The 27,016-nt window shown below is 45.0% G+C and overlaps 3 protein-coding genes and 1 pseudogene across 4 annotated transcripts; 2 read left to right on the top strand and 2 right to left on the bottom strand.

Moving 5' to 3' along the window:
• Window positions 1-2,408: 2,408 nt before the first annotated feature.
• LOC125510683 (casein kinase II subunit alpha-2) lies at window positions 2,409-8,917 on the bottom strand. The gene is made up of 10 exons (XM_048675934.2): window positions 8,537-8,917; window positions 8,291-8,420; window positions 6,889-7,083; window positions 6,033-6,190; window positions 5,396-5,486; window positions 5,251-5,316; window positions 3,119-3,201; window positions 2,962-3,025; window positions 2,819-2,887; window positions 2,409-2,723 (listed from the first exon to the last, which is right to left on the bottom strand). Exons 1-10 carry the CDS (start codon window positions 8,857-8,859, stop codon window positions 2,664-2,666), a joined length of 1,239 nt encoding a protein of 412 aa, XP_048531891.1. The 5' UTR covers window positions 8,860-8,917; the 3' UTR covers window positions 2,409-2,663.
• A 154-nt stretch (window positions 8,918-9,071) lies between these two features.
• Window positions 9,072-13,776, top strand: LOC125510682 (uncharacterized). 2 transcript variants are annotated; one of them, XM_048675933.2, is made up of 7 exons: window positions 9,072-9,198; window positions 10,103-10,218; window positions 10,316-10,957; window positions 11,125-11,210; window positions 11,283-11,373; window positions 11,475-11,906; window positions 11,985-13,776. In XM_048675933.2, the coding sequence occupies exons 2-7, from the start codon at window positions 10,129-10,131 to the stop codon at window positions 13,545-13,547; spliced, it is 2,904 nt and encodes a 967-aa protein (XP_048531890.2). In that variant the 5' UTR covers window positions 9,072-9,198; window positions 10,103-10,128; the 3' UTR covers window positions 13,548-13,776. The 2 variants fall into 2 exon arrangements, with proteins under 2 accessions (XP_048531890.2, XP_048531888.2); XM_048675931.2 differs by having other exon boundaries at window positions 10,092-10,218.
• Window positions 13,777-16,026: 2,250 nt separating this feature from the next.
• Window positions 16,027-20,727, bottom strand: LOC125510681 (QWRF motif-containing protein 2). Its single transcript, XM_048675930.2, has 6 exons — window positions 19,285-20,727; window positions 18,172-18,291; window positions 17,473-17,586; window positions 17,289-17,378; window positions 16,582-16,689; window positions 16,027-16,488 (listed from the first exon to the last, which is right to left on the bottom strand). The coding sequence occupies exons 1-6, from the start codon at window positions 20,590-20,592 to the stop codon at window positions 16,423-16,425; spliced, it is 1,806 nt and encodes a 601-aa protein (XP_048531887.1). The 5' UTR covers window positions 20,593-20,727; the 3' UTR covers window positions 16,027-16,422.
• A 2,837-nt stretch (window positions 20,728-23,564) lies between these two features.
• Window positions 23,565-25,638, top strand: LOC147973001 (uncharacterized; annotated as a pseudogene).
• The last annotated feature ends 1,378 nt before the right edge of the window (window positions 25,639-27,016 follow it).

Raw genomic sequence — 27,016 nt, 5'->3', positions numbered from 1 at the left:
TAATTACACCAACACATGATTTTGAATAGGCGGTCCGTAGTCTGAACAGACGTCCCGGGTGCACAAAACAAGACAATCTGGGTTGTGGCCGTGGCTGGTTCGACCGTCAATTCTTTTCTTCTTTTTTTCCAACACGAAAGCAAAAATATTTGACTTATTGATTACTTGAGCACAGACGAGTTGCTCAGTTAATCAACAGAAAACCGGGCGAGAATGAAGCTGTCAATATCAATTTGAACTGGAACCGATGGTGCGTGGCACAAATCATCTCCGGATCAACGGAATGGATTTGAGCGGGAACCGGGAAGCACTGAAATTTAACTAATAACCTGTCACAAAACCAACCAGCAATGATCCAGGCATTCCAACCTAACTAGTGTACTGAATACGGCCGCAAAGGAAAAGGAAAGAGTCCTAGCCGGGACATGAGAGGAAGAAGACAAGAAACAAAGCTTTGGAGGCTGTAAAGCACTTGAATTGACAACACAAAGTAGTGTGAACCAGACCCTAAAACTCTACCCCTAGACGGGGGCCGGCCGGCGTCGGTCGGCCGCGGGCCGCCGGCCGGGGCACACAGGACCACCATGTCGTGGCTTTACCGTACCAGGAGCAGGCACGCAACGCTGTCACACAAAGGCAAGTACATGTGGTGCCGATGCCCAAATCTTGGTCTCCGTGGACGGTGTGGTGCATGAGGGCATCTTCAACACACACCCGCAAACCTTTCACAACACTCTGGAAGTCATCGAACACCCACATGTATCGGTCCCTGAGACGGTCCGGTTTCTTCTGTAAATTGAAGACAAAAAAATGTGAGAGGTTTGCGGGAGTCCGGACTCCGACACCTTCGGCCCACCCAATCTCCCCTCCCGCCCCTTCTCTTCTCCCTCCCCCCTACTTTGCATCTGCACCCTCCACCTCCGCCGCCGCTGATGTTCGTCTTCGGCCGCCACAGAGGTATTGTGGACGTCCACAACTAGCACCGACGTGCCCACTCGTCGTTTCGACAGAGCTTTCCACCCTGGAGTTGTTTGTACCCAGGTTACCATGTACACTCCTCCCTTGTCAACGACCTCCATGGCGGACACCACGTCCGGCAGGTGTTCGGTAAAATGCCATTGAACTTATTTTTGAATGCTCTGTCATTTCTTAGAATACGAGGGATGGTGAGTTATTTGACCATGGAGGCTGAGTTGTTGTGCTATGCGTGGCTGGCCGTATCCGCGGATTTCATAGGCAGGAGCAGAGGGGAGCCCTTATGGGAGCAAGCACATGAAAATTTTCACGCACGAAAGCACATTGCACCCTACGACATGTACACCGTTCAGCAACGCAACGTGAGGTCATTGTCGTATCACTGGCGCGCTATCTAGGTTAGCGTCATCAAGTTTTACAACTTGGTTAGTCGGCTCAAGGCAAGGTAGCCATTGCACCCGGACATGGCGGAGATGGTAGGTTTTACTTCCTTTTGCTCAATTTGTTGATCGATTCATTTACTTAATGTTGGTCTACACATTATATGTAGCACGCACGTATTGCCGTGGTGTATCACAAGACAGATGGACGGCCATTTACATGCACACACTGTTGCTGAAGGGGGAGTTTGTGTGAAACGACATGATCTGTTCTTGAAAAACTTGTTGGACATCCGGAATCTAATCGAATTAGAAACATTGTTGTACTAGACTTAATTTGCATGCTATACGAATGATTTACGCTATTTTCTATCGAAATTTTGATGAATATCGGGCGTTTTCCATGAATTTTGTATAGTTAGTTAAAATTTGGTTTGAAACATATGCGACTACGGGTGGATAGCGTCTAATTATTTAAAGCCTTGTTGTCTACGAATGAATGCGGAAAAAAAATTGTGTGTCGTCGTTGAAGATGCCCTGAGGGCACCCGTAGGACATGTGCGAGGCCATAGCATCCTGTTTCCGTTGTTTAGGCCAGGGACCACGACGCAGTACGAGTCTGCATGCAACTGGCCATGGCACCGTGCGGTAGAGCACCGGCCCACGCCGAGGGTCTGATGACAACGTGTCCTGTGGAAAACGTGCACGGGTACAGCTATTTCGACTCTCTTTTTTAAGCACTTCACACGTTTAAATCTTTTATTTTCAGGAACTTCAGACGTTTAAATCGACGAGTCTGAAGCGCACAAAGTGCTGGGACATCTCGAAAATTGACCGTGCTGCAGGACATCCGATGCTTGCGCAGCAAACATACCACAAGGCACCACCAAAAAACAACCAACAATTGCAACAGGCATACATGTAAGATCAAGGAACGTGCATGTACATAGATCAGGGAACTCGTAGTGAAATAACTGAGCACCTCGCAAATCTGAGCAAAACAATGAGAATAATGATGATGCCCAAGATTTATGGGTAAAGATGTATAACCCATTACTTTTAACTGACATAGATTCTTATTGATAAAAAATAATTCAGAGCAGTCAACAGCGAAATAAGAATTAATTCAAATAAAAAAATGACATGACAATTACATGCCGTTCAAGGCGGGTTTTTTTTCCTTCTGGATAAACCATGGATGCCCCTTGATAATCGAATACACTCATTCTGTGTTAGTCTATACGTTCGACATGCTATTTCAAAATTGTCAAATATGCCAGGTTCTACACACAACAATGGTGCAAATAACTATTGAACATTCTCCCGGGTGCTTTCAGAGCCTCTTACTGGGTTGAAATAGGGATGCGCCTGCATAGCAACATTTTAAGTGTCAAACATTGTAGAAACTGTATCTCGTATTGATAAGGCAAAATGATTCTTGGATGTACGAGTGGGAAAGATACCATGGCTTCCTTTGCTGTAAGCCTTTCCTGGTGGTCATAACGAAGAAGCTTGTCTAGAAAATCAATAGCCTGCACAAGTGAAAACATGTCAATAACACATCCAATGAGTAGTGGACCAGGTTGAGTAAAGGAACGTGAGTCACCTCAGGGCTCACTAAGTGTCTGTTCCCTGAGTCAACAAATTTCTCCCATGGCTTCTTCCTGTGTCTGCAGCCATAAATATATAGTTAGATCTTGCTGTTATGTTAACTGTTCTTCTGAAAATAATTCCCCCAAGGATAATCCAAATCAATCCCTGACCTTCCAACAAGCATTTCAAGCTGCGGGTCAAGCCGAAGACCGTATTTTTCAAGGTACCGGTGGAAATCTTCTGTCCCAAGAACCTACAGCAGCACCATGTAGTGCATACATTAGTCGTATCAAGTTATATTAGTAGTTGTTTCATTCAGAAAAGTGGACTGCAGAAAGCATTGATTCTTTGGAACAAGAGAAGGGAGTATCATAATTCATCTCGCCGTTAGGCCATTGCTATGAAATAGGATTATTAAAGGTGCTGAACAACCATTTCTTTAGCGCATTGGAACAAGAGCAAACTGTTCAACTAAAACTGCCGGAAAAAAATTACTGTAAAACTGAAACAACATATATGGTGCCAGTCAGCAACACAAGGGAATACTGCAAAACCTGTATAGGATTACATATTCTGAAAGAGCATATAGACATGCCATAAACAATGCTAGACAGGCTTCCTAAAATCAGCACTAGCATATGCTGCAGTCATTTGGGCCAATCCCTTTGGATGAGCAGGGAAATCTAACTAAAGCCCTTCTTTGGGAAAACAAGCCTCGGTGATGATCAATTTATCATAATAAGTTTAGCATTCATGTTTACAAGGCAATGCATACACCACAACTGTGTATGCAATAAGATACTGTGGTACTATTTAAGCACTGTCAGCAGTGTGTTGTACTCCCTCCGTTCCTAAATATTTGTCTTTCTAGAGATTTCAACAAGTGACTACATACGGAGCCAAATGAGTGAATCTACACTCTAAAATATGTCTATGTACATCCGTATGTGCTAGTCCATTTGAAATCTCTAAAAAGACAAATATTTAGGAACAGAGGGAGTACAGGGCATGGCTATGATGGCCCAAGAGTAAGTTGCAAGGCTAAAGTTACAAAGCCATAAGATGTAGGCGTATAGCTTGAGGCAATCCCTCTTGACAATCTATTTTTTTCATGATAACTGAATCCTTGATTCCTGTGAAATGCAGAATCAGCTTGTAAACAAGCCTGATGCGTCTATTTTTCGTCTCAGTATGAGGACATTTTTCTTAATGGTGCTCTCGGGTTATGTCCCAAGCGGTGGTTAAGGTCTTCCCTACAATTCTGCATGTTGAAGTGCATACCAGTAATCGACATGCCCATTAAGTTGAGAAAATTATGCAGTGTTTTGATTCTTGGAATCAAATAAATTGTGTTATTTGGTTAGTATTATTTGAGGTGATAGGTGGACAAAACTAGAGAGATGAGTGACACATGAATGCCATGTAGTATAGATATTAGAAGATGAGTGACATGTTGGTACATTTTCCCATAAAAACTCCATGATGCGTTGCATTATTCTCAGTCTCACCTTTGGTGCTAACAGCACGACCCAACACAGGATGAGGCAACCGCAGAATGACAAGCAACGACAAATCCGAGAGGCGAAGGACGAGGAGGAAAACGATGTACTCCCTCCGTCCCAAAATAAGTGTCTCAACCTTAGTACAGCTTTGTACTAAAGTTAGTACAAAGTTGAGACACTTATTTTGGGACAGAGGGAGTATCATCTTCTTGTTGTTATTGTTTCATGTCTATATTCAAAGCAACTCATTCCCAACAGAACAGAGCAAAGGCATATTTGCGATGAAGTCAGAGATGAAGCCAAGAGGCAAGCAAAGGGAGGAAAAGGACACATCACCTTCTTGCGATTGTTGTATGAATATTTAGGAATTAGGAGCCATAACAAACCCGTGGAAGAGCTAGAGGCAGAACATACATAGGGAAAGGAAATGGAAAAGGATGATAATTTGTGTTCTAGCAATTGTGGTATGCCTATATAAGATCCATAACACAGCGACTTACCTCTAGCGATCAGGATATGACTATTTAAGATTCATAGCAACACATGCCGTGTTAGAATGTATGTAATTGTGTATAATATAGTGGATGTCGAGTCAGAGGGAAGTGCAAAATAAAAGTGGGTGTCCATAGTTTGTTCATTAAAGGTCCGCAGCAATGCACGGGTACTCTGCTAGTATTTAATCAATTTACAGTTCAAACAGCTCGTGATTAAATATGTCATTTCATATATAGCGTAAGAGTAAAATGCCAGTGAGAAATACTAGAACAGAAGTCGGACGCTTTAAGAACCTGTAAACATACCTTGGTTATTTTGACTAATTGTTGGTAGTTATCCTGACCATGAAAGAAAGGGTCGACACGAAATATCTGTTAAGAAAATCAGAATGTGTATCATTAGAAATAAGTTAATAAGAGATGATTGCCTAATCATAGGCTTGCTCCTTACCATTGCTGCAAACATGCAACCAAGGCTCCACAAATCTAACGAGTAGTCATAATCGAGCAAATCCACAAGTAATTCAGGGCCCTTATAGCATCTGTCAACGGCACAGGATGCAGTAAGCCACAGATAAACAGAAGAAAAATACTCCCTCGTCCGAAAATACTTGTAGGAGAAATGGATAAAAATGGATGTATCAAGAACTAAAATACGTCTAGACACATTCATTTCTCTGAAAAGTATTTCCGGGCGGAGGGAGTAATAGAGAACATCAACCAGCAGTTGCAACTAGGCACTAATAGAAACATTGGAGACAGTTATATTGATCTTTATATATGTGGATGATACTCTAATGACATAACCTACTGTGAGTCCGTACACGACTCTTTCCAATAAGTCCGGTAGGTGAATTTAAAATTGCTATGGGCAAAGTCAAGCAGGTCCAACATAAAGGAGCTCTAGAATTCAGTCCCGCTTCATAAATCTGCTGAAGTCATACACAACAGAGGACCATAGGAGGTCCACAAGTGAATGCAATGTTAAAATTTTACATGCATAAGTGTACTTACAAAAATTAAAATACCGTTACTAGCAAGCTGAATAAGTCTAATGACATCCAATTTTCAGAGCCTGTGGGACTAACCTTGAAGCAACTCTAACATTATATTCCATCCTGGGGTGATAGAACTCAGCGAGACCCCAATCAATAAGACGAAGCTGGCGTTTCTCATGATCAATCATGATATTGTGGGGCTTGACATCTCGATGCATGATACCCCGTGAGTGAGAAAAATCTAGTGCCTACACAAACACCTGGAAAAGGTTAAAGACCATCAAATTAAATGCTTGTTCAGTATGTTGCATCCAGTGTTGGCCACTGAAATAGTGCAAACTTCAGCAACAGAATTGCTTCGCAAAACTGTGCCAATGACATACAGATATGTTTGAATATTGCAAAATAGGTACTCCCTCTGATCCATATTACTTGTCGCAGCTTTAATACAAAGTTGTACTAAAGCTCGACAAGTAATATGGATCGGAAGGAGTAGTAATATTGTAGGTAATGTGTGTAAGTACACATTGACGCAATTCGAGTTTGTCAACCCATGAGATTCTACCAACCCAAACAAATCAAAGGGAGATTCTACCAACCCAAACAAAATCAAAGGAAAGAAGCTAAGTATGCTATTAACTCTCAATCAGTGTAGTCTGTAGAAAGAGATGTCACTCTTAGGAGTAGTATTTTTTTTTAAATACAGCTACAGAACAAGGGGAGCAAGGCAGCAATTATGAAATCACACTACAGATAAAAAGAATTCATGTATTGGGAAAACATGATTAGAATGAAACAAGCCACGATACTCTACAGTTAATCGATTATGCAATATTAATATTAATAGTTTAAAAATAATAAAACAGAAATGCACCAAGAAAAATCAATATAGAGAAGAACATATGAATATTATCCACGTCAATACTTTCCCAGTTCAGATTCTTGCCTTTAATAATTCAAATATATAGTATCTGATATCGTAATCCGACAGTGTGGGGTAGAGCACTCTGAAGTCAGTATTGTTGACATATTCAAAGATCAGACTGGGTGTCTTTGAATCATCATCTCTGACAACATCGAGTAGCTTTATAATGTTAGGTCCGCCATATAAGTTCTGAAGTATCTTTATTTCCCTCTTTATCTGCATCATCATACAAAATTCAATAAGGCTTGGTAGTAAGACACACCAGGTACATTACAAGATGCAATGACAGTACTTTGCAATGAAGCAAATAGATAACCAAACACATCAGCACAGGTGCATCATTGAACTGTATTTGGTCCTAAAGTGGGGCATATGCTAACACATTCTTAGCTCATAAGATTGTATGCCTAGAAACAACCAAGCAATTGGTAATCACTATTTCCCAAGTTAGATACAAGGGAAGAAACTTCTATATGGGAATAAGGATCAGAGCATGATCATTCAATATGCAATTAGATGGGCAATAGAGCGAAACCAGATTCAATTTTTTTTCTTCGATACCCAATTGCTGGGTTAACACAGCATCTGAAATTAAAAATTGAACAGTAATCAAAAACTTTTACGAAGGCCTAGAACAGAGTCAAGGACAGTTGCAAGGATGACCCTGAGAAGTTCTGAGGACATGGTTCCAAGGTGGCTTAACAATGAAAGAAGGAAATAGAGATGACACATGCAAACAGCGATCTACTACAGGACAACTCTTTTGTTCGCAGTTAAAATTTTAATTTCAATTTTCTTGTCTTCTGATGCTGCTCACCAGTGACCAATGAGAACCCCCACAAAAAGACTTAGCTTGCTGACTCACGCCGGACGCAGTGGTTGTTGACGCATCCCCATCCAGCCTATGCACACAATAGCTCATTGGCCCATGAACACGTAAGAAGGAGGGAGGGGGGATGGGGTAGAGGGCCCTCACCTACAAGGAGCCCTTCACCAAAACCAGATGTGAGATTGGGAAGTGGAGGGAAGGGGAGAATAGGAGGTTTGCTACTGTGGCACGCCATTAAAGGCTGATGGGGGAAATGGTGCATGGGGGCTCTCAGAACTTGACATCTCTAGTTTCTCACCGTTTCAATCGCATCTGTTGTTTTCGCATGGATAAAATCCAAACCAAATATCTGCTTCATGTGAAATTGTTCTAACACACACGATAACATAATAGTTCCACAACCTCCTGAATCATTACCAAATCACATCGACCAATGCTAAGATGTACTCCTAAAACAATTTGTACGAAGTTAAGTTTGCACTATCCAACAAAAGATTGTAGCGCTCTGGCCTTCTTCGGATTTAGCATCCAATAACCTATCAATAGAAACACAACAGACACAGCAGCATTGCAGACATGAAGATGAAGGCATACCTTCTTCTTCCTCACGGGCTTGAGGATCTTGATGACGCACCTCTCTTCGCTCCCGGTCCGTAATCCCTCGAACACCTCGCTGTACTTGCCCTTGCCCACCTTCCGCAGCACCTCGTACCCATCCTGCTCCCTGCACGCAACGCAAGCAAGCAAAGCACGCCCGCAGAGGGGCAGCCAGCGTCAGAGCGCGAACCCTAGCCAACAGCAAATCTGGAGTGTCACGCACGGGCTCCCGCGCCTCCTTACCCCCACTCGATGTCGAGCGCCTCGTAGTCCCAGTACTCCTTGGGCCGCTGGGAGTTGGCGTCGGCGTAGACGCGCGCGATGGGGGTGGCCCCCGCGGGGTGGCGCGTGGCGCGGCCGATGGGCGGCATGGGGCGCGGCGACTCGGCGGCGGCCGCGGCGTAGGCGGTGGGCGAGTGGCGGCGGCGGTGGTGGTGGCCGTGGGAGTGCCGCGGGGCCGCGGTGGAGAGGAGGCAGAGCAGGAGCCGGTGGGGCGTCGCGGCGGCGGCGGCGGCGGAGGAGGGGGAGAGCGGGTGGAGGCGGCTGCGCAGGGCGCACCAGGCCATGTAGCAGTTACTTGACGGCGCGACAGGATGTGGACTGCTCACGCCTCACCCTGCCGCGGACGCGGAGCGTGAGAGAGCAGCGCGCCGCACGGCACGGGACAGGGACGGGGGAGCCCATGAAAGCCCAGCCCGCGAGGCCTGCGTACGTTAGTGGGCCTCTCGGTCCAGCCCGAGGCAGTCTTACGACCTTACCCGGAGCCGGAGCCGGAGGGCAACCCGCTACACGCCGCCGGCTTCGCCTCCCCTACGACTTACGCTGGCGAGCGCACGCAAGCTGCCATGGACGCCGGCTGGGGAGCTTAGCGGGAACCTCGGCGGCGCAACGCCTCCCGAGCGCAGGTCAAACCCTAGCTCTAATGCCCCCATTTTCTTGCAATGCAGCTGTGTACGCTGTGCGCAATGCATTGCTGCATTTCCGTGTGCGTCTCGGCCATTTCTGTGAGGCTGGGGCAAAAACCAGGAAGCTTTTGAGATGGTGTAGTATACTTGAGATGCAGAGTGTAGATTCTACCAGTGCTCAGAAATCCTTGGAACTTTGGCACGGCCGTTAAAGTTCTTGTCACCGGAGCTTGATGGTTAAGCATGTGTTTCAGATGCACGGTGATCTGTGTTCCCCTAACCTGGCCTAGCATCTACTCAGCATACGAATGTTGTCACTCTTGCATTTCTTGCCTATGGAGTGCCTGGTAGTATTGTACCTCGCTACCTTTTTTTTTTTGAGAAAATGTGTACCTGACTACCTATGAGTGAATTGCATTTTCTTTTACCCCCGCCTCCAACAAAACTGGTCCACTCCCGTGGCTGTTGTCTGGGGTGACACATTTGAGGCATAAAAAAAAGGGCAGCCCGGTGCATGTAGCTCCCGCTTGCGCGGGGTCCGACCACATTGGAGGCATAAGATAAAAGTAAATTGATTCAAAATCAATTTTGGAATTCAAAAATATTTAATTAAAAAATCTAGTATGATGGAGAATAATTTTCTGAAACTTTACGGAGAAGAAAGGACTAGAACTGGAAGTAAAATCAGTACTAAACATAATAATCAAATGGTTCCAGAGTGTGTATTTTGGTATTTAGGTTATAAAACCTGGAAGAATATTCACTGCCACTCATGTCATTTTAGAAGGTAAAAAGGGGAATTTTAGCAAAAAAAACTATACTGCATTTATCAGTTTATGAACTGATATGCTGTCTTGTGTTGGTCATTACTCATTACCGTCCTTCTTTGTTAGGCATATTACAGCAGCTACTATTCTCTGCTGGCTGTAAATGGAGCAGAACCTGGATCCTGGTCCTGTTGATAAATCTGTTCTTGTAGAGCAGGAGCTTCATAAATCTGAAGCTATATCTGTTGGGAAGGTAACAGTTTAGAGGTTTTCCTTACGTTTTTCTGTAAAGATACTCCAGTAAGGTATTGACCCTCTTCTGCTGTTGCTCACTTGGGCTAAAAATGCAGGTGTACAAACCTATTAGGTTTATCGAACATGGCACAAGACTTAACCAATGGGAAGTGAAGCATGAGGGAATGCTTGCAATATTGCAGCGAGCTGGATTTTACCACCTGTGTTTCTTGAAGAGGGTTCAGTTGGACCATGCTTTGTTAAATGCTTTGGTCGAAAGGTGGCGGCGTGAAACACAGACCTTCCACTTGCGGTTTGGAGAGATGGCTGTCCTCTTGAAGGATGTGGCCATTCTTACTGGACTTCGCGTAGATGGTACTCCTGTGACTGGCGCAACAGGCTGTCATTGGGAACAATTGTGTTTAGAGTTACTAGGCCAAGAACCTCCACAGATAAAAGGTGGTTCTATCAACATTGCATGGTTGTATGACACTTTCAGTAACTTGCCAGAGGGAGCTAATCAGTCAGAAATAGAGCATGCTACACGGGCCTACATAATGTACCAAATTGGCTGCAGTTTATTTCCTGACCCGAGTGGGACTCGAGTGCACTTAAGATACTTGGCACTGCTTCGTGATTTTGATGCCTCAGGGGAGATGGCTTGGGGGGCTGCTGTTCTTGCTCACCTCTACAGAGAACTTGGAAAGGCTAGCATGAAGGGCAAGGCTAACTGTTGTGCTTTTCTCACTCTTCTTCAGGTACTACCTCCGGTCCGCTTTAATTTTCGTGGAGGAACTGCTGCGATAGTACAAAGTCGTGTACAGCTTGCGACAATTATTTCGGATCAGAGGAGTGGTATATTTCCCCAGCCATGCAGTACCTTTTCTTAGTACAGCAACTAATGGCAAATCAATACACATTGCAGATATGGGCATGGGAGCATATCCAGATAGGCCGTCCTGAAAGACTGGAGAATAAATCTCTAAACGGCGATCAGCCCCTTGGATGCAGGTTTGTGTTGTATGTCATTCCTTTTGTTTTGCTTTATTTTATTCCTGGAAATGAACATCATTTTATAATCAGATGGGACGTACCCTTCAAGAACCGTGAAAATGTCCGATCCATAGACCAGGAATTTTACAGGCATGGGCTTGATACTATAACAGATTGTCAGGTATGAATGTAGGACTTCTCATAACTGCAAAATAGTACATCTTATCCACGTGCACACTATAAGCAGCACAGTGCTACAGCTCATCTTTGCATTTTCTCTAGATAACATGGGACCCGTACAAACCAAGTCTGATCGATGGCCTGCCTGCGCTATGCACACTTGGATCTGCAGTTTGGCAATCAAGAACTCCATTAATCTGCTTCCAAATAGTGGAAATGCATGTGCCTGATCGTGTCTTACTACAATTCGGAATGATGCAGCACATTCCAGACCCAGTTGAGGCAGTTGAGCGTGTTACAATGCAGGGAAAAACAGATGAGGATTGGTCTACCTACCATGAGAAGTACATTAAGCAATGGGATAACAGGCTCCATTCAGTCGCTGGCCTGCACAATGCTGTGAATTCAGATCCTACTCATGCAAGGAATTGTTACTTAGAGTGGTACTGGCAGATCACGCGTCGATGGATCTCCACTCCAGTAGAGTGTCCGTTTATATCGTATCAGTTATCTGGGCACAGCGAGAAAGCTCTGGTAAGAATTTTAGAATGGTATTTGTCATCTTCCTGTCTGTATTATATGTCTTTGACATGTGTATTTGACCATGAACAGGTTGATCTGGTAAGTACGGTGCAGGGGCGAATTAGAGCGTTGTTATCAGGTGAAATCGACGGGGAGAGGGTCAAAGAATCACTTAATGATATCGATATGTATATTACTTCTGAAATGGAGAAATCACAGTTTGCTACCACAGCATGTGCTGATGAAACAGGCTGCTTAAACTACACGAATCAACATATGGTTCTGCCCTCAACTCCGCTGCAGGTTATGCAAATTGTTGTTCCAACTGAAATGAGAAACGGGAGTGTTGAATCAGCGACGACCTGTTCAGCTTCTGTGGATTTTGCTCAAGCTACTGCTACAAAGCTGGAACAAGTCACTGGTGATTGCATGGAGCGAAATTCCATGCTACAATTGGACCAAACGAGGGAAATTCAACCTGCAGGAGGAACAGCTGTAGGGCCTTGTCCTACACGAGATGACACTAGCAACTGGAGCGAGGATGTGCATCATCATCAGAAAGAAGATCCTCTTTCTGCGTCCACGACAGAAGTCAATCTGCGGGACATAATGAGCACACCGGTAGAGGATGCTGTGACTGAGATTATGAATACGTCTCCTAAGGATGTTACGCTGGAGGAGACTTCAGATGCAGAAATGAAGAATGGAGAAGGCCATCCGCTAACTTCCTATGTTCTCATTGAGACTGTGGACGCGCAGGAGGATGTTGAGCCTATGGATAACAATAGGATCCGCAAGAAGGTTGATCATGAACCACAGGAGTGTGTTCATGCACCTGTGATTAACAGTGCAGATGAGGAGATTGTTCGTGCATTCAGGAAAGACAATTGCATGGACGCCACTCATGTTGATCCTGACAGCGTTGCAGGTCAGGAAACTGTGAGCAAATCATCGGATGGTCCAGAATCTTACAAGATATTGGGCGTATCTTCACATGATGATCAACTGCAAAAGGTCACTAGTGCATCTGGGAAGGATGATATAGTTGATGACGTTGTGGGCATGAGAACAGGCAATAGTACAGGTCAGGGGGCGATTGGTGGACCTTTCAATGCCACTGGACTTGGAGAGAACTTGAATGCTTCTGAGGATAAGCCAAGTTCAATGCAAGAAGATGCTGGACCTCCATCAGGTTCTGAACAGGAAGAACCTGCTGCTGCTGCTGCAGTGCCAGGGTGCGGTGAGGACCATGTTGTTGATGCAGCGCAAAACCTTATCTTGCAAGCGGATGTTGATGACCAAATTGGGAACAACGCTTTGGGCCCTGCAGTCTTGCATAAAAGTGCTGTGCATATCACTAGCGTTGGAGAGAACCGTTCTAGTTCATTCACTGTCGAAGCAACCGATACACTTGAAAAGGAGACGTCTACCGGTGATGGGTATCCTGATGAGTATAAACTATCTAGTAAAAGGAGGAAAGTGGCGGCTTCTTGGCATGAAAATGCGGATGCCCCAGATACTAAAATAGAGGGAAATGCGAAAACTGATGAGCAAACTTGCCAGTATGTTAGAACTGGCAGCGCCCAAGCCCAGATGATCGCATTCACAAGAAGGAAAACAAATAAGGCAGAAGTAATGCAGTCTTCTCCCTGACTCCTGATCCTCTCATCTACTCTCCGTAAAGAAATATAAGAGCGTTTTTAGATCACTAGTGATCTAAACACTCTTACATTTCTTTACAGAGGGAGTGTTTTATTAAGCAATAGTATTTTTTTAGGGCTGGTTTTCCTTATGTATGTTGTTGTATGGAGGATGGGCATACTGGGATATGAAAAAATGTTTCTTGCCAACTTTGTAGAAGTGGATATGAAAAATCTTTGCTCACATGTTTTTAGGACTGTATTTCTGTGTTTTCCGGTCCTCTGCTTTGTAGCATACTACATTTCTGTGGTTTTAGAACCTTGTGAGCCAAAAAGGCTTCCTCATGCTTGCCATTTAATTTCCCATTTGGTATTAGAAACCATGCACCTTTTGCTCCCCGCTCCTGATATAATGACCCTAAACTTCAACACCAGGAGGAGCCACTAGTTCCAGATCACTCACGTGCAGGTGCGGAGGAGACAAGAGAGCGAGGGAGACGTTGTAGCCTGAGCAAGACACGCCAGCTAACCCCAAATCACAAGGATTTTCCACCCCTGGCCGGTGGCGGTGGTGATAGCTATAGCAAAGCTCCTTCCGTTGGTGTCGGTCGTGCCGTGCTCCCCTCCTCTCCTCTCTGCTGCATCGACTGACGCCGTCCTTGGGCCGGCACGGCACTCGTCACGGTCCCTCCCTGGCGCCGGCGAAGCTTCCGCTGCCAGCCGCTGATGTGACCGTGCGTGCTGCCTGCGTGGCCGACCCAACGGCATGGGATGCCAGGGGAGAAATCTTCTCAGGTGGGCACGGCAGGCGCTGTCCCCAGCCTTCCCCTCCCTCCTGCCCGTGAGCGCAATCACGCGCTCGTGTGCTGCATTTATGCCGCTCCGGGACATAAATGTTGCCCATCTCTCTCTCTCTCTCTGGCCTTCAGGGCAGGTGTTTGGCACACCTGATTAGCACTGTGTGCATCGTCCCATTTTGTTGCAGCTCATCTTGGTCATAAACATGGTAGGGGGCATCTCCAAAGCGGACCTCAAACCGCCTACTTCCATCTCGGACGTGTTTTGCCATCTAATGTGGTTCTGTGTCGATGACGTGTTTCTTTTTTGCAAATTGGAAGCAAACTTGGGGGGGGGGGGGGGGGGGGGGGGCTTTGTGGGAGTGCGAACAACAATCGCGTCGGACTCCGACACCTTGGGCTCATTTGAATTCCCCTCCTGGTCTCATTCTCTTACTTTGTCCCTGCTCCCCTTTGCTTTGCATCCGCACCCTCCGCCGCCGCCGTTGTACCTCTCCGGTCGCCATCCAGAAATTGCCAGAGGTTCGTAACCACCACCCATGCGGCCGTCCACCCAGAATCCGTCTGCAGCCAGGTGCCCTTCGCCCCTTGACGACTGACATGGTGGATACCACGCTTGTCAGATGTTCGGTCACATGCCATTGAGCTTATTTTCAAACTTCATGTTGTTTTTTAGAGTACGAAGGATGGTAGGGTACTCGAGCATGAAGGATGAGTTGTTGTATGATGTGTGGTTGGCAGTATCCGCAGATTTTTCGTATGCAGAAGAAGGGGGGCTCTTCTAGCAGCGCGTGCATGATTCATTGCACGAGAAAGCACATTGCGCCCTACGACATGCACATTATCCATGAACGCAATGTGAAGTCGTTAGCGTATCGATGGTACACCATCCAGACCATCGTTGTCAAGTTTTGTAAAGCAGTTGATCAGCTAGAGGCAATGTGGCCATTGTGCGCGGCAGACGTGGAGATCGTAAGTTTTGCTTCTCCTTGCTCAACTTGTTAATTGATTCATTCATTCACTCAATGTTGCTCTACTCAATGTGTAGCATGTACTCGCTACCATGATGTACCACAGGTTAGAGGGCAGACCATTTATGCACATACGTTGTTGGATAAAGCTCAAGGGGCAGTATGTGTGGGACAACATGGCTTGTTCATGAAAAACTTGTTGAGCATCCGGTTAATGTTGTTGAATTTGAACTATTTCTCGTTGAATTTGAACTATTGTTGTACTAGACTTATTTGCATGCTGTTTCACATTACAGCGCAAGATTGCTCAAAGACTGTCTCCAACTTGTGAATGTTGATACTTACTCATGGTACCTCTTGAGATCCATCAAAGATTGGTGGGTGGACCTTTCAGACAAATGAGTCCCCAATAGGAAGGTGATGACCTCACTCACCATTCTCGTTGCCTGGACCGTTTGAAACAAGAAACGAGAGGAATGCACACACGTGTTCCATCAGAAGAGTGCTCCGCCGCGTCCTCCTCGCCAGTGTCAAGAAGTCAAGCTATGGTTCACCGTGGGTGCTAAAAATTGGGTCAAATGATGTCGCAGGAGTAGTGAATCTTTGTTGCTCGGGGTGTTGTAGCACTCCATTCCTCTTCTTAACTGATGAATGAGGCAAATCGTTTGCCTCCTGTTAAAAAAAACAAGATTCGGCTACGAAGCAAACATGGTACTCCGTACTATACAAGAGAACTGAGTACCAGTGGAGGATTATATTGCATTTGCCATGGCGCGGACGGTCATCTGATAAACAGGAAACCAATCTAAAACTAGCTACTATTAGACCTAATTGCTCATCTAATAAGACCAACAAAAGAAAGAAAGGAACTACAACTATATATACATGTTGGCCCCTACATTTGTTCTGCACCACTGCATATTCAACTTAGCCAATCAGAACCTAGCCAACCACCACCATGACAAGAGCACCGGAACTTCATTAGACCGCATCGATCATCGACCGACCGAGGTAACTTCCTCGAAAGTCATACCGCTCAGCGGGCAACCCGAGCAAGCCATCAGATATAGCAGCTCCACCTACGTAGGCTCTTCGGTTAGTGAGTTAAGCCTAGTGTCAGCTACGAGTGCTTGAGCCTCCTGTGAGTTGTCTGTACTCGCTGCCCTTGCAGGCTACAGTACTTGACCTGTTTTTATCATAGTTGAGAGGTACAGATTAGAAGTGCTCTATAATCGTTGCATATAAAATGAAACAGAACCGAGCAGATTGTACTACTTACGTGCATTGATGCGAGTGTGGACAGCAGTTCCCTGGACTGGTCCATTAGAGACCGCTCTTGTGTGGCGATTCTGGCAAGATCAGACACCAAAATACTTGTCCCAGATAGCTGCAGGATGACATGAATTAAGCCAAATTAAACTATTAATCTATGAAGCACCACATAACAAATATTGCACCGAACACTATCAGAACTAGTTCTATGATCTCTATACTCTAGTTAATATGAAATCCTTCAAGCGTGTTTACATGCACCACCATACAAGCTGCAAGAAAGAATTGACTGTACAATGGTGCTAATGTTTGTTAATAAGATGCTTGCAGCTGCAAAGTGGCATGAATATGTAAACCTCTTCATGTAGCTCAACTAGAAAACAAGCCAAAGCGAATGTGCATAGTCCTACGGCTGGACCCTCAGAGAAGGGACAAAGTTAAGTAAGATATCTTGCACTATTCCAAAGCTTGTAGGGCTATCAAAGACGATATGATCTGGGAGATGGTTGGCCAGAATCAGCCTAATCGACACAAACAAATTGACACCTGATACACTCAGCCAATCCAACCATCCATTCCGGATCAGAAGACTTGTAAAACTTTTAATGTATCAAGTATATTTTGTAGGCATTACGATCATTCTTGCAAGGAAATGCAGTGGTAGACAAGCAACTGGTAAAAAGGAATAAGATGACAATGTGAAGCAAACAGTACCTTAGCCAGCAACGAACATATTGAACTTCCTATTGTTTGCATGATATCAATTGCAGATCCAACAGCATTTTTTACATCTTGGATATCGGCCTGCAGCTCAGGAGGTAGCAAATAAGGTCTGAGATTTAATCAACATAAGAGATACACATGACAATAAGTTAGCAAGATGGCACGCTATTCCGACCTTTGCTCCATCGACAGGAAGGCACAGAATGGTGGCAGTTAGAGCTTCCACAATTCCAGATATTGAATCTGCATACTCCATCTCTAGTGAAGACCACTCCTCCAAATATGGCATCTATGTCAATTGAATTCAATCAGATTTCCAGAGTTATGCAAATTTATAACGAACTTCGATGCAAAAGGATATTGTTCTAGTATATAAAATGACCTGATGGCTGTGCTGACCTAACTAATTGATACCTCTATCACTTTACTAAGTCAAAGCTAATATGGATGATTGTTAAGCAGTTATGAGTTCTGTATATTTATCTAATATCCCACTGCAGAAGTTACATACTGATCTTGTTCCCATCTCAACTTCATAGTTATGCATAAGAAAGGACCGTGTGCGATTTACTTAATAGAGGAAATAAGTAACAAAATGGCTCAGTTTGCTATTAATTATCCCAATCACTATACGAACGAAAAAAACATATTAGTGGATCAATTGTACAAACTGCAAAGACTGGAAATCATTCAAATCAGTAATTCAGTATTCAAATTATCAAGTTTACAGCTAGTTGACCCTACAGTTCTTTCATGCACTTCTTGTCCTGTTGGCAAAATAGTCTCTTGCTAACTATGCCCGGCAGGAAAATACACCGCATATTTCAAAATAATGCGAAAATATCATGGGTACCAAAATTTAAGAAGTTCTTACCTGTCCCTTTAGAACCGTCATGAGTTTCCAATTGTTTCGGAATAATTGTAGCTGTAACCTTTTAAGAGCAACAGATTTGCGCATGCTTAGGGTAGTAATCCATGCATCACATAGGTCTTTCTGGTAAAAGAAAGTAGAAATGTCAGCAAAGGAACAAACAAAAAAAAGTAGTAGCAGAAATGGCAACATTTGACTGCTAAAGTCATCTGGCCAAAATGAATCCTTTCCTTATTTCTAAATGTAGGTTTTATTAGGATATCTATTTCGCGACTTCAGTTAAGCACTAAGATAATAAAGTTCACAGAATTCTACTAGTTCATGTATGAATGCACAGTTCAAACTTCAATTCTTAAATCATCGTAATTTCAGCATTAGATATGATATTCCATCTGTTTTGAAATATAGTGTGCATTTTGACTGTCCAAATCTATGCTTTGGCCAACAATTAATCCAGTAGCAAGTAGGTTATGTTACACAAAATTGATACCATTGTATTTGTATTCAAAAGGATTCCTTATCATTGCAAGAAACAGAGGGAGAACACCTTGAGAAGTTTAAATATATTAATACTTTTTTTCTTTATGGCTCCAACATACAGAAAGGATTTTAAAAGCTCTGTCAGTTCTTTCTTTTATCGTGTCACTATCCTACATATTTGGTACGCGGACTATTTTTCAGCTGAATAAGATCTGGTAGCATGATTTTTTATTTACAATTACACATAAATAGACCGGTTACCTTTAGCGTGAAAGCTGATCCCAGTAAAAAAATGCAGATTATGCACTACGTTATAAGCTATTGCATGAAAAATGCTTGGGAGTTACACTAATATTTACATGGAATCAACTCCTGCTATAAGAGAACTGTAAGTGTGTTGCCATAAAGTTTCGTAAGCCAGCTGTTCAGACTTGGTTGTTTTTTACACACTAAATATAAGTGGCATTATATCAGGTAAAATTTAAAGTCTTGAGCTATTATCATATATAGACATGAATATCACCAACTTCTATTTCTGGATGTTTGACAAGGAGAAAAGAATATGGCAATAATATTTAACACTGATTAGACATTTGGTATACCCACAATTTATGATTTGTTAACAGACACACTCACCTCTGCAGTCATCTTCTGTGAAGCAAGTGTGGCATCAGCCTGCGCATTTACACACCGCCACTGCAAATGTCTATTGCACAAGATTCTCAATAGGTGCTCCCCATCAACCTTACTACCCCCAACCCACCTCCTACCGTAACCAGACGAATTTCTTCCCTGCTGATCCCACGTTGACGCACTCGTCCCCATGGAGTTCCTTGGGCGGGATGGACTTGACATTCTCCTCGATGAATTGCCCACAAGCTTACTTGGTGAAGACTGCCTAACTGGTCTGTTAAGTGGAGACGAAACAAACCCATTCAACAGCGACTTCTTCACCGGCGCTGATCTTGGTGACAATGCCAATCCAGAATTATTATGTGTCACGTAGGGTGTGCCTGGGTCTGCAAAGCGATGCATCCTGCTGCCAGCAGCATCATGCAAGAAGCGTGCAGGCACACTCATCCCCTTTGTTGATGGGCGTGCTCTGTGAGCAACGCCATTGCCGGCATCCTGGGACTCGGAATTGCTCCCTGATGACAAGCTCTCAGTGTCCGACGACATCAAGTAGTCCCCGCTGTCAAACGAGGTGCGGCGCACCCCGTCGTCGAACGCCATGGACTGCCGCAGCGATCTGACAGCGGCCAGGACAGCAGCGCCCTTCTTGTCCAAGGAGCAGTCGAGGCTCTTGGTGAGCGGGTTCCCCTCGAACCCGTGTGCCGACATTGGCCACCTCTGGTGGGTATGGCCCCCTTCGGACCCCTTGGCCCTCTCCGGCACCGCGCCCGCAGCAGGCCGCCTCCTCTCCGGCGTGGTGGAAGCCACCGGCGGCGCCGCGGGCCGGCGCACCGGCGAGGGGGACATGGCCGGCTTGGCCTTGCTGGTCTCGAGGAAGTAGGAGCGGCCCTGGAAGGCGACGGAGAGGCTCCTGGTGGTGGTGGTGGTGGCCCCGTTGGGCCCCGCGGCGTCGGCGGCGGCGGCATTGCCCCCCGCGGGGCGCGGGCGGTCGACGGACGAGGAGCGCCTGGGCAGCGGCGACGCGAAGCGGCGGGAGGGCGTGGCGGCCGAGGTGGAGGTGGAGTTGGAGGAGGTGGTGGTGGTGGTGGTGGATGTGGATGTGGATGTGGAGGTGGAGGTGGAGGTGGACTTGGAGGAGGGCGCGAGGAGGTAGCGGGAGGGGACGGCCTTGGGGCGGGGCCTGGCGGCCCGGGCGTCGGCATTGGCGTTGGTGGATTTGGACGGGGAGAGCGCGGAGGCGGCGCGGCGGCGGTGCGGCGACGGCGAGGGGTTGGGCCGGGGCGCGGCGGCCGCGGCCCCGGCGGCCACCATGGCGGCGGGATCTCGCGGAATCTCGGCGCGGGGCCTGGCGTGGGGTTTGGGGTTTCAAGATGGGGGGGAGGAGCAGCAGCGGCAGCGTCCGGGGCGAAGCGCTTCCAGGGAGTGAACTCGTGATGAGGCCGATTGAAACGGGGGAGGCGAGGCGAGGGGTAAAGGGCGAAAAGCGGAAAGTGGCGGGGGTGGGGCGGGATAAAGGGCGTGGTGGTGGGTACGGGCCGGGGCGGGGCGGGCGTGACGGCGGTGATGGGCAATTGGGCAGTGGCCATTGGCGCGTTGCCGGCGCCGGCGGCGTCAATCCGTTCCGTCCCCGCCTCTTCCTTTCCTTTCGACGGGGTTTGTATGCATGTGTACGTAGTACTACGTATGTGTTATCCACCGCATGGCGTGCAGTATAACGGAATCCTACGCTCATTTTGTCATTTTTCATTTTTGGACTATAGTTTGTTTTGTCTTTGGTCACTGTGAAACGGCCTATGGAACTATGTTTGGTACACACGAAACATTGGTAGATCTAGGATGCAATAAATAAATAAAAGTGTTAATTTTATAATTTTCTCGCTCAATCAGAATTACCTTGAGAGAGAGAGAGAGAGAGATGTGGTTTGATCGCCGATTCTTTTAGAGGTTGAAAAGGCTAGCCTGGACACGAAGTTTCTTTTTTTTTCTTTTGTGGGTTGGACACAAAGTTTCTGATCCCGTGCTAACATGAACCCGGGTGAACAGTAAATATCGATGAGTGTTTCACCTTTTTTGTAAAATTCCATTATGGGGTAACATTTGTAGAGGTCTGGAAGAAAACAGAATCGATGCTCCAAAAAAGACTATTTTGTAAAAGCATTTTGAAGCATCGATTTTGTTTTCTTACCCACACCTTCATGAATGTCATTTTGTCATGATATTTTGCATCAGATGAAACACACATCAACGTCTGTTACCAAAAAAAATCAGAATTTTTGTAGTAAAACTAGTAATCCCCCCCCCCCCCCAAACCCAAAAAAGGAGAAGAGATAACATGGCTCTGTTTTTTTGTCATGTCCGATGAGGCACAGGGCAGAGGGTTAAAGGAGTAGGGCCTCTTTTTAATATGAAGGCAATTGATTAGAGTGGCATGTCCACTTGGATCTTATCGAATCTAAAAACTGCGGGATTTTAGGTGAAACAATGTTTGCTAACATAGGGAAAACGGAATTCTATCAACAATTTTTGAGTGGGTGCAGTTTTCTTCACAAATAGAGTGCAGATGAATCCTAAGAAAAAATTCCTAACAATGGCAATTCTATGAATCAAATGATCAATGCAGGAAAAATCTCAATGAACTAAATCATATGAAATTCCTTTGAAACAAAGGAGACCTTACGGTTTGGGCAGTGGTGCTCTTACCATCGTTAAGGGGACATAGAAGAATGGCCTTAGCCGACAGAACATTGGCATTAGAGGCTCACATAGGTTATGATTAGGGAGGGACGATCGAGGAAGGAGTTGGATGGAAGAGGCGCATCGACGAGGCCAAGATGACTGGGAGGGGCATCATCACCGAGCAATTTGGGAGCAAATAAAGCGGCGTGTTTGCGGCTCGTTTTGGGGATGGTAGTGCTTGTTGGATGGTTCATGGTCCTTGATGTATTTTTTATTATGCTTGAGATATTTTATACTTATGATGATCCAGAACCTTTATACTAATAGATTCGGGTGTTTTCGCAAAAGTAGAAACGGCAACTTGGTTATAGGTTAGACTGATAAAGAAAGATTAAAAATGCATTTAGCTATTGATAAAAACAGTGTTGACCTTAATAAAAGATAGATGGAAAGAATTGACCTTTGACCATGAAAAACAATTAGCTCTAAACCGATAATTCCTATCAAGTTGGTACGCAAGTGAGAGTTTACATGATTTCGAATGAATCATATGGTTTTCATAGGTACACAAAATTACGATACCCAACTTTACATTATGTTAACCATCTGGAAATAAAAAATTAAAAACTTTCTTAAAAAAACTACTCCCTCTGATCAAAATTAATTGACACATACTTAATACAACTTCAGTATAAAGTTGTACTAAACGTGCGTCAATTAACAAAGTTGTACTCCCTCCGTCCCAAAATAAGTGTCTCAATTTTGTACTAGATCTAGTATAAATTTGTAGTAAGCTTAAGACACTTATTTTAGGACGGAGGGAGTATTAAATATGCGTCAATTAATTTGGATCAGAGATAGTATAATTAAAAAGAAATTAAAAAAATGGCCTGGCGAACAGAAAAACCATGAATGCACACATCTCGTATCAAGTGGTTTAGCTTGTTTATTTTGAAATTTCAGAATCAATTGTGCTGCGATCTGATTTCTTAAACATGGCGTCGACGTTTGCACGTCCAAGTGAAGTGCATGCTCGAGTGTACCAAACGTTCTCCTCTTGACGAGTGAAGTCTGAAATAAACCTTATGGGTGTAGACGCCGTCGCAAATGAATCCCCACGTCCAAATCCCGGAAGTCCGTACCCCAACCTCTCTGATCCCGGTCGTTTTGAGGCTTCTGTGCGTATCCAAACGCCGGGATTCGTACGTGGCGCAGGAAAGAGTGGGAACTGGCTGAGTCAGCTTCTGTAGGTGGGGTCTTAGGCTAAAACCTGGTCGAGCCGGACCAAGTCGCTCGCTCTCCCTCGTCTTCCACTTGCCTCTTCCTCTCCCTCGACGCCTCGGCTCCTCCTCCTCCACGGCGGCGACGGCGACGAGCGGATGATCGCGGCGGCCGGCGACAACCACACCGACAGAAAGAAGCAAGGTACGTCCGGTCTATCTCCCCTCTGTATTTACAGGTTTTTTCTTCCTTTCTGGATCGGTTAGGTTTAGGGTTTTTGAAGGGTGAAGCCATGGAAATTTGGGGCCCTAATCGGTCGATTTGCTGGTGATTTATGTAGTAATCATTTTGCCCATCTTGCAATGTAGGTTCTTTCTGTTGAATCCATGGACCCGGCTGAGATTTTGAATGTCAGATTTCATATAGGGGGGCAATTTGTTCGTATTGGTCCTTCTCTAGACTATGTTGGGGGAGATGTGGCCTACTCTCATATTGAAAGGGACAAGCTTTCCTTGCCAGAGGTGAAAGGATTTCTTGCAGATCATATGGCAGTTAAGGAAAGCATGAAATTTTTCTTTCTTATGCCTGGCAGAGAGTTGGTTAATGGGCTCATGTTTCTGTATGATGATGCTGGGTGCATGAGAATGTCAGATCATACAACTGATGGAGGAATTGCAGATATTTATGTGGAGTACAATGGGGAAGAGGATGAAGAAGGAGAGGAGGGCAGTGCAAGTGGGTCTGATTTTGAGGATGAAATTAAGGATCACATGGATAGTGGAAGTGAAGAAGATATGCCTATTATCATGAGTGTTGAAGAACTGCAATTGGAACATGTGGATGCAGAAGAAGAAATATTTGAGCAAGTGTTTGTCCCTAATGACACTGGTGTTATTACTGCAGTCATAAGCAGCCCAATGAAGAGGATTTCTCAACAGTGCAATCCTTCTCAGAGTTCACAAGTGACCAATCCTTCCCAACCTTCAACACATATTGCACTAGCAGTGCAAGCAAGGCATAAAGCAGCAGCTATAGGTGCAGAGCATGTTGCAGCAGCTGAAGGAGCAGAAAGTGCAGCAGCAGAGCATGCAGCGGCTCAAGAAGCAGGAAATGCAGCAGCAGAGCAAGGAGCAGAGCAAAGAGCAGAGCATGCAGGAACAGAGAAAGGAGCAGAGCATGCAGGAGCAGAGCAAGGAGGAGAGCTAGCAAAGGAAGAGTCTGACTCAGATGATTCAGAGGACAATGAATATGTCCCACACACTGATGACAGTGGAGAGGAATCATAGGTAGTAGAGTTGAGAAAGCATGCAAGACAGTTTAGGAAAAAGATGAAAGATTCTAGGAAATGGGCTACTTCAGATGCATCAGGGGCTGTGCCTATTGATTTAATTGCAAATGTTGAGGAGGCAGTAGAAGAAATGGAATTTGACTCTTCTGATGAAGATTACTCCTATGATGAAGATCAAGAGGGGAACATGGTTAGGAGGAAGAGCAGATACCCAAGATTTAACTCTGAAACTGATATCCCACATTTCAGTTTAGGGATGGTTTTCAGGAGCAAAAATCAGTTTCTAAAAGCTGTTAAGAGATATGGTCTTGCTACAAAAAGAAGCATCAGATTTGTGAAGTCTGAGGAGAATAGGGTTAGAGCCAAATGTGCATGGCCTGGCTGTCCATGGCTTGTGTATGGAGCAAAAACAAGCAGGTGCTCAAGGTTCCAAATAATAACATATGAGGAAGAGCATCACTGTGCACAAAACAGAGAAAACAGGCTTGTTTCTGCAAAGGTCATAGCAGGAAAAATATCAGCATTTCATTCTGGCCAATCCTATGTGGAAGATTGATAGTATTAAAGCCACTGTACTGCAAGATATGTTTGCTGATGTATCCACTTCCAAGTGTAAGGCAGCAAAAAAGATTGTTATGGATAAGCTTTTGTCTGGTATGAAGAGTGAGTACACAAAAATCTTTGACTACCAGCTAGAGTTGCTTAGGAGTAACCCAGGAAGTACAGTAGCTATTTGCTTGGACCCAGAAGAAATGGAAGTGAATGTTTTCCAGCAGTTCTATGTTTGCTACAGTGCTTTAAAGCAAGGGTTTAAAGCTGGGTGCATGAAGGTGATAGGGCTAGATGGCTGCTTTTTCAAAGGAGCATGACAAGGTGAACTACTTGCTGCAATTGCTAGGGATGCAAACAACCAAATGTACCCTGTAGCTTGGGCAGTTGTTGAAAAGGAGACTACAGAAACTTGGAAATGGTTCATTGGGCTGCTAATCAAGGATCTGGATATAAATGATCAAGGAGCTGGGTGGGTTTTCATATCTGACCAGCAAAAGGTAAACATTGTTTTTGTATGCCTTGTTTTTTTGTTGCTCCTGCAAGTGTTATATTTGTTATGTGCTACAAAATTGTTATATTTGTTGTTGTATCTGTAGGGTGGGGGTTGTCGACACGGTTAGGGTAGGGGTTGTCGACACGGTTAGGCTAGGGGTTGTCGACACGGTTAGGCTAGGGGTTGTCGACACGGTTAGGGTAGGGGTTGTCGACACGGTTAGGGTAGGGGTTGTCGACAAGGTTAGGGTAGGGGTTATTAATTCAAACTTGCCTTTTATTAAATCAAACTTGCTTCTGTTAATTCATATATGCCTTTTATTAATTCAAACAGCCTTTTATTAATTCATATATGCCTTTTATTAATGCATATAAGCTTTTATTAATTAATTTGCTTGTATTAATGCAAAACTGCCTTTTGTAGGGATTAATTAATAGCATGAGGGATTACTTGCCTAGGGCACAACATAGGATGTGTGCTAGGCACATTTATGCCAATTGGAGAAAGAAGCATAGATATCATGAACTGCAAAAAAGGTTCTGGGCAATTGCCAAGTCTTCTAACAGAGAGGATTTCAACTATAACAAGGCCAAGCTTGCTCAAAAGACTCCTGAAGGTGCAAAGGATATTATGAGGACAGAGCCAAAGCATTGGGCCAGATCCTTTTTCCCACCTGGATCAAAGTGTGAATCAGTGGATAACAATCTTTGTGAGTCTTTTAACAATGCTATCATTGAGTCCAGGTTTTACCCCATAATATCACAGCAAGAAATGATCAGGAAGAAAGTATTTGCTAGAATTCAGGACCAGAGAAGTAAAAGTGTGAAGTGGCATGACATAGTTTGCCCTAACATTATGAAGAAAATGCATGCCAACATTAAGATGACTCAGTTCTGTGATGTGCTCTGGAATGGGAAGGATGGATTTGAGGTAAAGCACTTAAGAGGCAGAGGAAAGAGATACACAGTAAACCTTGCCAACAAGACATGCTCATGTGGGTATCTTCAACTGGCACGCCTTCCTTGCTGCCATGCCATATGTGCCATATACAAGAGTGGACAGAAAATAGAAGATTTCATTGACCCATGCTACTACATTGATACTTTCAAGAAAATATATGAGCACTGCCTCCAACCTGTGGAAGGTGAAGAAAACTGGTTACCGGGAGGTTACCGGAACCCCCAGGGAGGTATATGGGCCTTAGTGGAAGAGAGGAGAGGTGGCCATAGATGGGCCGCGCGCCCCTCCCCCCCCCTTGGTCCGAATAGGACAAGGAGAGGGGGTCGGCCCCCCTTCCTCCTCTCTCTCCTCTTTTCCCCCTCCGCGAATCCTATTCCAACTAGGAAAAGGGGGGATTCCTACTCCCGGAGGGAGTAGGACTCCTCCTGGCGCGCCTCCTCTTGGCCGGCCAGCCCCCCCTTTTGAGCCTTTATATACGGAGGCAAGGGGCACCCCTAGAGACACAAGTTGATCCACGTGATCATATTCTTAGCCGTGTGCGGTGC

The sequence above is a fragment of the Triticum urartu genome, chromosome 5A, assembly GCF_056163025.1.
Source record: "Triticum urartu cultivar PI428250 chromosome 5A, HENAU_Tu73, whole genome shotgun sequence".
Lineage (NCBI taxonomy): Eukaryota > Viridiplantae > Streptophyta > Magnoliopsida > Poales > Poaceae > Triticum > Triticum urartu.
The sequence above is the reverse complement of the archived record's forward strand: the minus strand, read 5'-3'. Positions and strand labels throughout refer to the sequence as shown.

Bases quoted from the DNA above. Each gene is read 5' to 3' on its own strand.
- LOC125510683 (XM_048675934.2), bottom strand. From the start codon at position 8,859: ATGGCCTGGTGCGCCCTGCGCAGCCGCCTCCACCCGCTCTCCCCCTCC. The intron at 7,084-8,290 runs GTATGCCTTCAT...ATGATGATGCAG, and splicing joins AGCCCGTGAGGAAGAAGAAG to ATAAAGAGGGAAATAAAGAT. The intron at 6,191-6,888 runs GCAAGAATCTGA...GTGTTTGTGTAG, and splicing joins ATATATTTGAATTATTAAAG to GCACTAGATTTTTCTCACTC.
- LOC125510682 (XM_048675933.2), top strand. From the start codon at position 10,129: ATGGAGCAGAACCTGGATCCTGGTCCTGTTGATAAATCTGTTCTTGTA. The intron at 10,958-11,124 runs GTACTACCTCCG...TACACATTGCAG, and splicing joins CTTTTCTCACTCTTCTTCAG to ATATGGGCATGGGAGCATAT. The intron at 11,211-11,282 runs GTTTGTGTTGTA...TTTTATAATCAG, and splicing joins GATCAGCCCCTTGGATGCAG to ATGGGACGTACCCTTCAAGA.
- LOC125510681 (XM_048675930.2), bottom strand. From the start codon at position 20,592: ATGGTGGCCGCCGGGGCCGCGGCCGCCGCGCCCCGGCCCAACCCCTCG. The intron at 17,587-18,171 runs GTAAGAACTTCT...CAATTGACATAG, and splicing joins TGACGGTTCTAAAGGGACAG to ATGCCATATTTGGAGGAGTG. The intron at 17,379-17,472 runs GTCGGAATAGCG...CCTGAGCTGCAG, and splicing joins TTCCTGTCGATGGAGCAAAG to GCCGATATCCAAGATGTAAA.